At 36.8% G+C, this 12,579-nt stretch overlaps 1 protein-coding gene across 6 annotated transcripts in view; it reads left to right on the forward strand.

Moving 5' to 3' along the window:
* Positions 1 to 12,579, forward strand: part of FKBP5 (FKBP prolyl isomerase 5) — a 122,224-nt gene that overhangs the window by 71,647 nt on the left and 37,998 nt on the right. For all 6 annotated transcript variants that reach the window (XM_027603958.2, XM_027603953.2, XM_027603962.2 and 3 more), the window contains one exon: positions 12,218 to 12,360. In XM_027603958.2, the coding sequence (XP_027459759.1) occupies positions 12,218 to 12,360 (143 nt within the window). The remainder of the gene's footprint in view (positions 1 to 12,217; positions 12,361 to 12,579) is intronic.

Genomic DNA, 12,579 nt, shown 5'->3' on the forward strand with positions numbered 1-12,579 from the left:
CAAAATAATGAGAGAACCTTTAGAGGCCCCCTTAAGATGATAATTAGAAATATGAGAATAGAGCAATATACTTGGGTAAAAGTTCGGTAGCATAATGTGCTCGGGTGACTGTAAAGCAAGAAGCATTGGTTAGGCCGTTTACAGCTTTATGCCTATGTTATAGCAGTAGCTGCTTCATCAAACTGAAGAAAAATAATATAAATGGACTGTAGCATATTGTATATTGAGCTCTCTTGATCTCTTAAAATTCACCTCTCCCAAGGGAATAAATAGAAATGTTTCATTGAGGGGGGGGGCGCCTGGGTGGCTCAGTCGTTAAGCTTCTGCCTTCGGCTCAGGTCATGATTCCAGGGTCCTGGGATCAAGCCCCGCATCAGGCTCTCTGCTCAGCAGGAAACCTGCTTCTCCCTTTCCCACTCCCCCTGCTTCTTGTTTTCCCTCGCTGTCTCTCTCTCTCTCTCTCTCTCTCTCTCTCTCTCTCTCTCTGTCAAATAAATAAATAAATAAATAAAAATGTTTCAGTGGAAAGTCACACTAATTTAGGGATTCTTTTGTGACTTCAGTATTTAAAATAGAATTATGAGTGCTTATCTGTAAAAAATTGCCATAAAAATACACATACCATATATATGTACATATATACATCCACATACACTTGAGCTTTACTTATAGGTTTTGTGTATATGTGTCTATTGCTCTTTCTGTGCCATCTGTTAAACTCTGTGCCTTACTTTCCTCATTTGTAAAGTCACAATAATGATAATATATACTGTTGTATATTGAAGAGTAAGTAAGATATTGCACACCATTGCTTAGCACATAGTAAGCACTCACATGTTTATTACTGTTGTTACAGTGTTAGGATTATTGGCTTTCTAGTGGAAAGGCAAAAACTGTACTATAGCAGTTTGGGTGTTAACTCTATTTACTATGTATGCCTGCATACAAATTCTTTGAAATAATGCTTAACCATCTTTTTTAGCCCCAGAAAGTCTGGAAAGACAAAACTGAATCTGTCTAAGAGAACCGATTATTACTACTTCAGAATATGTAACACAAATTAGAATGAAGAGATGGTGGTTTCCCTCATTGGGTTTTCTTAACTAAATCTTACATGTTCTGAATTCCTAGAACTGTGTTCATAACTCATTTTAAAAGAAGTTGAAATAAGGACTCAGGATTTTCCAATATACTTCCATGGTAGAAGTTCTGTTTCTTCCCCCCTCCCTCCCTCCAACAAATATATTATCACTAAAATTGGGAAGGGATAGATTTGGAGGATGAAAGAATTATTTCTTTTAGTTCTTCAAAGTAAATCCAAGCACTCTAAGGCTCTGCCCCTCCCCCACCTGCCCTTATCAAGGTCTAGTGATTTCTTAGAGAGGGCTGCTTCAATGAAGTTGTTTTTGGTGTTCTTGGTATGTGACAGACATGGCTGGGAATTATGAAGGTAAAACTCCTGTTACATTCTTCCCCCAAATTTGAGAAGAGAAACAAAGAAACCAGTCATTTTGGATTCTTCACATACTTATACTTCCCTCTTACTATTGAGATTAAACTGTAATGAAGTAATATCAGCAGTCTGTCTGTAACATTAATATAATCTTCTTTCCTGCATGATGACCCATGATCACTAGTAAAACCAGTTGTTAATTTAGTTAGTCATTAGCATATCAGAGTAAGAGGGAGAAAATATATGTTGAAAGACTAATAGCTAATACTTTTTAAGTGCTTGCAATGCCAGGCTAAGGGCCTTATGTGCATTTTCTCATTTAATCCTCACACCAATCCTATTATTATTTTTTAGATTCTTTGTACAATCTATTTAGTATTGGTTAGGTGACAATCATATTAATGTTTGTTCTGACAGTTGAGTTTTTTTTGAGGTCGTATTTGCCTATATAAAATTTACCTTTTTAAGAAAGGTACAACTTGATGAATTTTGGTAATAGTTGTATAACTGCCACCGCAATCAAAATATAGACCAGTTTCCTCATCCTGAGAAGTTTTCTCATGTCCTTTTGCAGTCTCTGTCCTTCCCAGACTCTGGGCCCCATGCAGTCACCAATCTGGTTTCTGTTACTCTACTTCTGCCTTTTCTAGAATTTGATATAAATGGAATCATGTCATTTTTGGTACTTTATCTGTTTCACTTACCATAATGATTTTGAGATTCATGAATGTTGAATTGCCAAGTAGTATTCCACAGTATGGAAATTTGTTCACCCATTCAGAAATTGGACACTGGAGGGATGCCTGCCTGTTGGTTAAGCGTCTGCCTTTGGCTCAGGTCATGATCCCAGGGTCCTGGGATGGAGGCCCTCATTGGGCTCCTTGCTCAGCGGGGAGCCTGCTTCTTTGTCCCTTTGCCTGCCACTCTCCCTCCTTGTGCGCTTTCTCTCTCTCTCTGACAAATAAAATCTTAAAAAAAAAATTGGACATTGGAGTTTGGGGCTATTATGAACATTGTTTTTATGAACATTCACATTCGTGTCTTTGTGAGGGTGTATGTTTTCATGTATTTTGGGTAAATGCCCAAGAATGGACTTACTGGTCATATAGTAAGTATATGTTTATAAAATGTTGCCATACCATTTTGCATTTGCACCAGCACTGCATGACAGTTTAAGTTTTTCGTATCCTTGCCAGCTCTTAGTGTAGTCAGTCTTTTTAACTGTAGCCATTCTAATGGCCGTGAAATGGTATCTCATTTTGGTCATCATTTGCATTTCACTAGTGATATTGAGGGTATCTTTTCCTCTGCTTAGTGGGCATTTGTATATTTTGTGAAGTATCTGTTATTTTTGACAGTTTAAAAAAATCAGTTGCCTGTCTATTTATTGAATTGTGTTCAAAACAACAAGCACTTTATCAGATTATTGCAAGTGTGTTCTCACAGTGTTTGGCTTGCCTTTTCATTTTAATTGCCCTTTATAGGAACAAAAGTTTTTAATTTTGATGAAATCCACTTTGCTAATTTTTTTTTATCGTTTAGGTGCCTACCATAATTAGCCATTTTTGTTTTCATTTGGTTCTGGTTCTTTTGTTGTTGTTGTTTACATATGAGGAAACCATGGTCAGGGAGATGGAGCAATTAACCCAAAGTTATACAATAAAGTGGTAGGGCCACGATTCAAACCCAAGCAATCTCTTTCAAGTTATATTAGATCTTAAGGTTTAAAACTACCTCAAACCAGGTACAAAAACAAAGTAGGTCCTGGTCCAGCAGAATTTCCTGAGTGCCTGCTGTACACCAGACACTTTTCTTACAGGAATGATAGAGTTAATGAGATTTATCAAAAGCAAAATTTTTGCTATTACATGCTTGATATTATGGGCTGAATTCCTATTTTGAAAGGTTTTTTTTTTTTTAAATTGTGGTTTTTTTCCATGCAGTTTAAGCCTTGTCCTTTTACAACTAGTAAAGTACTACTAGTAATGGGTACCTGTGCGAACTTCCTGTGGGTTGTGTGTGGTTTAGCCATGTGCTCCTTTTAAATTTCTATTGTTACTCTTGCTCCTGCTTAAATACGTTAAGATCTGTTTTGTTGTTGTTTACGTCAGTTTAGAAGCATTCAGGATTTGGAAGGAAGGCTTTTAGGCCAAAATATTTAATTTTCCTAACCCTCTCCAAAAGTGTGAGCCAGAAAGATAGCAAACTTTGAGAAAGTACTTTTTTTTGGCTTTACCTGGTACTTTCCAATAGAGGAAGAGGAATGCTTTTGATTTCCATTACTGAGTATATATTAGGGAGAAGCTGATTTAAGCAGGGTAAGAGTAAACTGGGGGAAGCTAATAAATTTCTGACTCCATTTAAATTAGAATTATAGCATGGACTCTGTTCCTTTATTGAGTATAATACGGTGTTACAGTTCTTTGGGAAATAGAAAATAATCAAGACATGACTCCTGCCTTCAGGTATCTAACAGCTTAACCTGGCAGAGTTGATATTAGTCTTAATGAGTCTATCCCAGGACAGATTATGCTACCATATCCATTTTCTCTCTCTATTTTTAAAAATATAAAGCCATGAGAATGGAGAGATATCATCCTGGGATCAGTTTTCTTAGTAATTAGAGAAATGGCAAAAATGAATATAACAAGACATGAACACTTTAAAAGAATCTTAAAATGTAAATTAATTCAATTCATAATTGGATACTTTTGGTAAGAAGTAGAGATGATTATCAGAGCCCTTTTATAAGACATTTTAAAATAAGGCTAAAACAATTCATAAGAGGAAAAAATAGGAAGACTAAGTTGCTTTATCTAGTATGAAAAAAGGAAAATGTTCTCAATATTATAATGATATGGCATTTTCTTTTTTTAATAGAAAATATTAGCAAAATATACACCGTTAAAATAGTGAGCCCACATTGCTACTAAGTCCTGGAAATCCTTCAATGAAGGTAAAGCAGGAATGAATCAGAGGCGTTTTTAATTATCTGAAACTTATTAGTGACTAGCCTTATACTTAAGTGTTTTGAAAGGAAAGGCTTATACTTTTATGTTTCGAAAGGAAACCTTTTTACAATGAACACATTTTATCTTTTTTGTCCTCCTTTTCTATTCCCATATGAAGAAGTGTTTTTCTTTCATCCTGTAGTATTTTAAGTATGCTCATATTTCAAATGCATGCATACATTTAAAACTTACATGAACCAATCAATAAAGGACAGTCTTTTAAATAAATGATGTTGGGAAAGCTTGATATTCAAATGCAAAAGAGAAAAGTTGTAACCTTTACACCATATACACAAATGAACTAAAAAATGGATCAAAGACATAATACAAGACCAAAAATTATATTTTTTTAGAAGAAAACTTAGAGGAAAAGCTTCATGAGATTGTATTTGGCAATGATTTTTTGGATGTGACACCAAAAGCAACAGGCAACAAAAAAATACATAAATTGGACATCAAAATTAAAAACTGCTTCAAAGGATATAATAACAGAGTGAAGAAGCAACTTAAGGGATAGAAGAGTGTCACATATCTGACAAGGGGTTAATATCCAGAATACATAATGAACTCTTGCAATTCAACAACAGTGGAAAAACCCCAAATAAACTGTTAGAAAATGGGCAAAGAACTTACACATTTTCCCAAAGATATATAAATGGCCTACTAACGTATGAAAAGATGCTTAACGTCACCAATCATTAGGGAAATATAAGTAAAAACTGCAGTGCGGGCACCTGGGTGGCTCAGTCGGTTAAGTGTCTGCCTTCAGCTCAGGTCGTGCTCCCAGGGTCCTGGGATCAAGCCCCGCATCGGGCTCCCTGCTCAGTGGGGAGCCTGCTTCTTCCTCTGCCTCTGCTCCTCCCCCTGCTTGTGCTCTTTCTAGCTCACAAATAAATAATAAAATCTTAGAAAAAAAAAAAAAAGAGACTTCCATTCTCATGTTTGTAGCAGCATTATTCATTATAGCCAAAAGATGGAAGCAGCCCAAGTGCTTATGTCTAGATGATGGATAATTTGTCTCTCTCTCTCTCTCTCTCTCTCTCTCTCTCTCTCTCTCTCTCTCTCACACACACACACACACACACACACTCTCTCTCTCTCTCTCTCTCTCTCTCTCTCTCGCACTCACAGAGGAATATTATTCAGCCTTAAAAGGGAGGGAACTCTGACACGTGACAACACTGATGAAACTTGAGGACACAGGGGCACCTGGGTGGCTCAGTCAGTTAAGCGGCTGCCTTCAGCTCAGCTCATGATCCCAGGATTCTGGGATTGAGCCCCTTATTGGGCTGCTCAGCAGGGCCTGCTTCTCCCTCTGCCACTCCCCTTGCTTGTGCTCTCTCTCTCTCTCTGTGTCAAATAAATAAATAAAATCTTTAAATAAAAAAAAAAGAGAAATTTGAGGACACCAAGTGAAAAAAGCCAGTCATGAAAAAGCAAATACTATATGGGAAGTCTTCCTGGCTCAGTTGGTAGAACATGTGACTCTTGATCTCAGGGTTGTAAATTCGAGTCCCACGTTGGGTGTAGAGATTGCTTAAAAATAAAATCTGGGGGGAAAAAGACAATACTATATGATTCCACTTACATCTAGATGAATCTGGAGTAATCAAATTCACAGAAATAATAGAATAAAAGTCTTGCAGGGGCTTGGGGCAGGAGGAAATGGGAAGTTGTTTAATGGATAGAGTTTTAGCGTTGCAAGATGAAAAAGTTGTAGAGACTGGTTGTACAACAATGTGAATATACTTAACAGTACTGATTTGCACACTTAAAAATGGTTGTGGTGGTAAATTTTGTAGGTATTTTACCGCAATTTTTAAAATGTTTTAAATCAATAAAGTTAGAATGTTCTAACATTGTTTTGTGTTTTTATTGTGGATGGAAGTATTCCATGATTAAATTAAAGTGTTATATTTTAAAATGTGTTATATGATTTTTAAATTGTTTCTTTATTTTATAAATCTATTTATTTGAATTCCAGTATAATTAACATACAGTGTTACATTAGTGTCAGGTGTACAGTGTAGTGATTGAACAGTTCCGTACGTTCAGTGCTCATCGTGGTAAGTGTGCTCTTAGTCCCCTCACCTGTTTCACCCATGCCCCCACCCACCTTCCTTCTGGTAACTACCAGTTTGTTCTCTATATTCAAGAGTCTGGTTTTGATGTTTTGTTTTGTTTTTATTGTCTGTCTTTTTTCTTTATTTGTTTTATTAAATTCCACATAGGAGTGAAATCATACGGTGTTTGTCTTTGACTGACTTCTTTTTTTAGAGAGGCGGAGAGAGGGGGTTGGGGCAGGGAGAGGAGAGAATCTTAAGCAGGCTCCACACCCAGTGCAGAGCCCAACACGGCGCTTGACTCCACAACCCTGAGATCATGACCTGAGCCAAAATCAAGAGTCGGACACTTAACCGACTGAGCCACCCCCGTGCCCCGCTGACGGACTTATTTCACTTAGCATTATACCGTCTAGATCCATCCATGTTGTCTCAAATGGCAAGATTTCATTCTTTTTTGTAACTGAGTAATATTCCATTGTGTATATGTGTATATATCTTTATCTACATCTTTATGCATTCATCTATCAGTGGACACTTGGGTTGCTTCCATTAAAATGTGTTAATATGATTTTTTAATAGACTTTGTTTTTAGAGCACTTTTAGGTTCACAGTAAAATTGAGCCGAAGGTACAGAGTTCCCATATATGCCCCATCCTCACACATGCATATCCTCCCCTCCCCTCTTAACATACCCCACCAGAGTGCTACACTTGTTAAAATTGATGAACCTACATTGAACCTATGAAGTTTTATGCTTTTTTTTAAGATGTTATTTATTTTTTTGACAGAGCACAAGCACAGGCAGGGGGAGTGGGAGAGGGAGAAACAGGCTTCCCACTGAGCAGGGAGCCTGATGCGGGGATCAATCCCAGGACCCTGAGATCATGAGCTGAAATCAAGAGTCGGACACTTAACTTACTTGACCCATCCAGGCGCCCTAAAATTTTGTATTTTATTTTTATTTTTTTAAAGATTTTATTTATTCATGAGAGACACAGAGAGGCAGAGGCAGAGGGAGAAGCAGGCTCCCCACTGAGCAGGGAGCCTGAGGCAGGACTTGGTCCCAGAACCCTGGGATCATGACCTGAGCCAAAGGCAGACACTTAACCATCTGGCCACCCAGGCACCCAAAATTTTGTATTTTAAAATGTATTCTTTGATTACACTTGGCAGAAGGAAGAAAAAAGTACAGTTCATTGCTTTTATACTGGGCTTTTTGTATACTTTTAAACTTCCAATTACCTATAGTTAGGTATATATAGAAAGCATTTAAACTTAGGGATAGCTACATTATACATTTGTTTAAATATATATTTTTACTTCAGATATTGTTAGAAATGAAATAGGACTCCTGAAATTGATAAATTGTGTTTGAGCTAATAAAATTGAAGTCCAGATCAAGTGTAAGAACAAATTCTGTATTCTTGGTGTATCATACCTATAGTTATGATCCTAAAGATCAAAAGATCCTAAAGATTAAGAATCTTAAAATGTTTATGCTTTGACCCCATAATTCTGCTTCTGGGAATTGAACCTAAGGAAGTATGGTAGAAGCTTGCTTAACCAACTCCAGACTAATTATGCTCTTCATTCTGTTTGCAAATATGTTGAGTGATACTGCTGTTTTCCTATTCTGTGATGTGGTCCTACACTCTGCTTTCAGTAGGAGTGTTAAAAAGGATTTATTATAGGATTTGGGCTTATATAAGGAAGAGGGTCTTTGCTCTGGATGGGATATTGTTAGGATGTGGGCTGATTCTTTGGATATCTTAATCTTATCTAGGAGGCAGGCTGAATAGACAGAGACTGAAGCTACACCTGCTGGAGAAGCAGCAGTCACTCCTGTCAGCCAGGAGAGGGGGATGTTTGGTATTTTGTAGGTTGCACAATGACCTTATTTTTTGTCCAGACAAAATTTTGAAGTGTTTTTGTTTTGTCTCACTTTTTCATGGTCTCAGAGTGACCTTGTCTGATGTTGATGTTTTGTGAGATTGTTTATGTCCAACAGGAGAATAGCATGGCCTAGCTTTCCCCAAGCCTGCTTCAGACATCATTAAGGCCTAGCTGTCAATGTCAAGCAGTTTCCAGATGTTAGGGGCTGCTTTTTTCTTCCTCTTAGTAAGAATCAGTTGAAACCTGTTTATATCCATTGTGCTTTTTGTAATTATAGAATTTAATTGGATCATATATAAAACACTTGTATTAGTTAATGAAAGAGGGATTATTTCAATGAAAACTTGAACATTTTTGGAAAGACTAAGGTGAATTGCTAAAAACATTTTTTGAATTGCTGTTGAATTAGGGGTGGGTAAAAGGCAAAAACAAGTAGGCCATTCAGAACACATTTTTATCAGAAAGGTTCTTTGTACTGATTGCTTTACAAGTATCTTCTGGTTCTCAGAAGTTAAACCCACATTGCAAATTGAAATGATATATCGTAAGTGTGATGTATACAGTAAAGATGATGTGGAACTCTTTACCACCAGAGCCACATTCACAGACAAGGAGTTGGACTTGTAACAAAGATTAGTGAATTAATATACTTTGATATGTTTTAAGGTAAAAAAATGTTTGAGGTATGTATATGTTCTTTTTTTGATTCCTCACTCGAAGGAACATTTTATTTTATTATTTTTTTTAAGATTTTATTTGAGAGAGAGAGAGCACATGAGAGGGGGGAGGGTCAGAGGGAGAAGCAGACTCCCTGCCGAGCAGGGAGCCCGATGTGGGACTCGATCCAGGGACTCCAGGATCATGACCTGAGCTGAAGGCAGTCGCCCAACCAACTGAGCCACCCAGGCGCCCCTCGAAGCAACATTTTAAATTAACCTACCAACTATAGTTCTGATTGTCAGGTAACAGGCTTTTACTATGCAAAAAAAAAAAAAACCTACATGAATGAAGATTTAGGTGCAAAATTGTTCATTAAAACTTTATAATAGTAAAAAAAGGAGAAAGAACCTAAGTGTTTATTAATGGAAATGATGAAATTATAATCAAAAGGTAAAATAGTATATAGTTATCAAAAGTAATTTTTCAGATAGTCTTTTAACAAGAAAAATGCTCATATAGTATGAAATGTAAAGAGCAAATCACAAAACCAAATAAATTATGACCAGAATTTTAAGAATGAATATGTAAAAATTTTAAGTGCAAACAAAGCGTACATACATAATTTGGAAGGAAATGAACCAGGAAATTGACAGTTTACCCCAGATGCTAGGATTTCAGAGGTTTTAAATTTTGTTCTCTATGCTTTTCTATATTTTCCAGGTGTTCTATGATGAATATATATTATTATTTTTGTTTGTTTTGTATGTTTTTTTAATCGGGGAAGGCTAAATGCTTTGAACAAATGTACGGTAGTAACCCCCACAATATGAAGATTTCCTGAAGGAGTATGTCTTAAAGTATCAGAGTTGATAGTAAAAAAAAAAAAAAAAAATGTTCTTGAGGGCCCCCTCTAAAACCTAGCAGTCTTTGAAGAGAATCAGTGACAGGAAAGCCAACCTATCAGTAGCAGACTTTACATTTTGCCTGATGATTCTGGACTGTTTTCACAGTAGAACCATGTGTGAACATATAAATTGTTAATAGCCATTTTGGAAGCATTTGGGCAATATGTCTATCAAATTGAAAATGCACATCACCTTTGCATTTCTAGGAATTTACCCTCCAAATATAGTTGCATAAAGTAGACAGTCATATATGGACAAATATCCTTATTTAAAATACTGTTGTTAATATGTTTCTCAATAGGAGAGTGACTAGCATATTATGCTGCCATTTAGAATGAGGGAGACCTGTTTGTATTTATGATGATGATGATGTTCTTTTATTATTATTTTTATAAGTAGGCTCTACACCCAACATGGGGCTTGAACTCACAACCCCGAGATCAGGAGTCACATGCTCTACTGACTGAGCACCCCGATAATGATTGCTGTTCTTTATTAAGCCAGGCACCATGCTATGCATTTGACATATTTTATCTAATAATTCTTATAACAACTGTATGGCAGGCACTATTATTATCTATATTTTGCAGATGAGAAACTGAGGCACAGTGGTTAAATAATTTGTGCATCACTTGTAAGGGTCAGACCTGGTATTTGAATCCAGATAGTTTGAGGTTAAAACAGGTTGCACTTTTAACCTCTAAAATGCATATCCTCCTTTCTACTGATGGAGAAAGATCAAGATATATATTATTTTGGGAGGGGCAGAGAGAGAATCCCAAGCAGGCTCCATGCCCAGTGTGGAGCTCGACTCAGAGCTCCATCTCACAACTCTGAGATCATGACCTGAGCCAAAACCAAGAGTTGGCCACCCAACTGACTGAGCCACACCGGTGCCCCAAGATATATGTTAAATGAAAAGCCGAATTGAATGTAAAATATGCTGTCATTTGTGTCTTAAATTTTTTTAAAAGTGACAGCACACACCGGAAGGATATAAAAGGAACAACAGTGGCTTCTTGAGGGAATGGATACCCTTTCACTTCATATCTTTCTCTCGTGTGTGCTTAAATAATAGGCATATATAACTTACAAATTTTTAACTAAAATAAGTATCTGACCTTTTGAAAAATTATAATACTTAATGAAGACATGCTGTAGTCGTAAGTCACGAATGCTTAATCCATCTCTACTTACCTACTTCAGTATAGAGTTCCCCTTATTCTAATATCCTATCATCCACTCTCAGTTCAGGAAAATAGCTTTTTTTAAAACTCACTCCCACTGAGATTCATTATTTACCTGAATTTGCTGTCAGTCCTTAAGTTTTTGATTGACATTGTACCTCATTTTTGTATTTTATCCCTTTAGATCACCTACATTTTTCATTGTTTCCCAAAGGATTTGAGACTGCTTGTTGTAATACATAAGTACAATTATATAGGCTAGGGGCGCCTGGGTGGCTCAGTCAGTTAAACATCTGCCTTCAGCTCAGGTCATGATCTCAGGGGCCTGGGATGGAGCCTGCTTCTCCCTCTCCCCCTGCCTTCCGCTCTCTCGGCCTGTGCTCGCTCTCTCTTTGTCAAATAAAACAGAAAAAAAAGCCCAATTACATAAGCTAATGCAGTTCTACAGTTGAGGAGTAAACTCAACTTTTAGTTTCCCGGAAGTAGGAAAAAAGTTCTGAGTTCAGTAATTCTTGTGATTTGACAAAAGAACACATAATCATTTTGTTTAAAAAAGCAAAACAAAACTTTTCTTTTTTCTAAATTTTGAGAAGACATCTTTCATGGACCTTTTATGCAATTTATACTTTTCCAGCTGTTTGTTGTTTTTGTCTACCCAACTAAATTATAAGCTTCCTTAGGACAAATTCCATTTTACTCCATACTATTTTTGTTCCATCTATACCTAGAAAAATGCCCTATTTTCATAGTTGAAATTATAAATTAAGCAACAACTGCAACCCAGCTACATTTCAAAGATTCAGTCTTTGAGCAATTAGTAGTATCTACTTTCATCCTTCTCAGCAGGGAATCTACTCTGATCACCCTCAAAAATCACAATTTATTTCTTAGTGGGTAGCTTTTACCAGCTTCTTTCGTAGCCACTACTTATTGAGTGTGTAATGTAAAAAGAATAGGAAATTTGTTTGAACTTGTGTTTTATGAGAGTTCAGTATCTTTAAATATGGCCTATAGGTTTCAACCACATTTTTCTTTCTTTTAGGCCAAGTCATCAAGGCATGGGACATTGGGGTGGCTACCATGAAGAAAGGAGAGATCTGCCATTTACTCTGCAAACCAGAATATGCATATGGCTCAGCAGGCAGTCTCCCCAAAATTCCCTCAAATGCAACTCTCTTTTTTGAAGTAAGTTTGTGTGTGATGTTGCCTTGTTAGCATCTGTTCTACTATAGTGCTGGCTCTGAAGCAACAAACAGGCAGTGGAACAGGGAGCTAGGCTTGCTATTGAGAATCAGATCCAACTTATTTATTTTGGAGCTTGGCTTCTTGAATTGTTTCCCACAAACCCAAGGGGTGTGTGCCAGTGCTTTCTTAGAAACGTGTTTCTGGCACAGAAAGGTCATA

Source organism: Zalophus californianus, chromosome 7 (assembly GCF_009762305.2).
Source record: "Zalophus californianus isolate mZalCal1 chromosome 7, mZalCal1.pri.v2, whole genome shotgun sequence".
NCBI lineage: Eukaryota > Metazoa > Chordata > Mammalia > Carnivora > Otariidae > Zalophus > Zalophus californianus.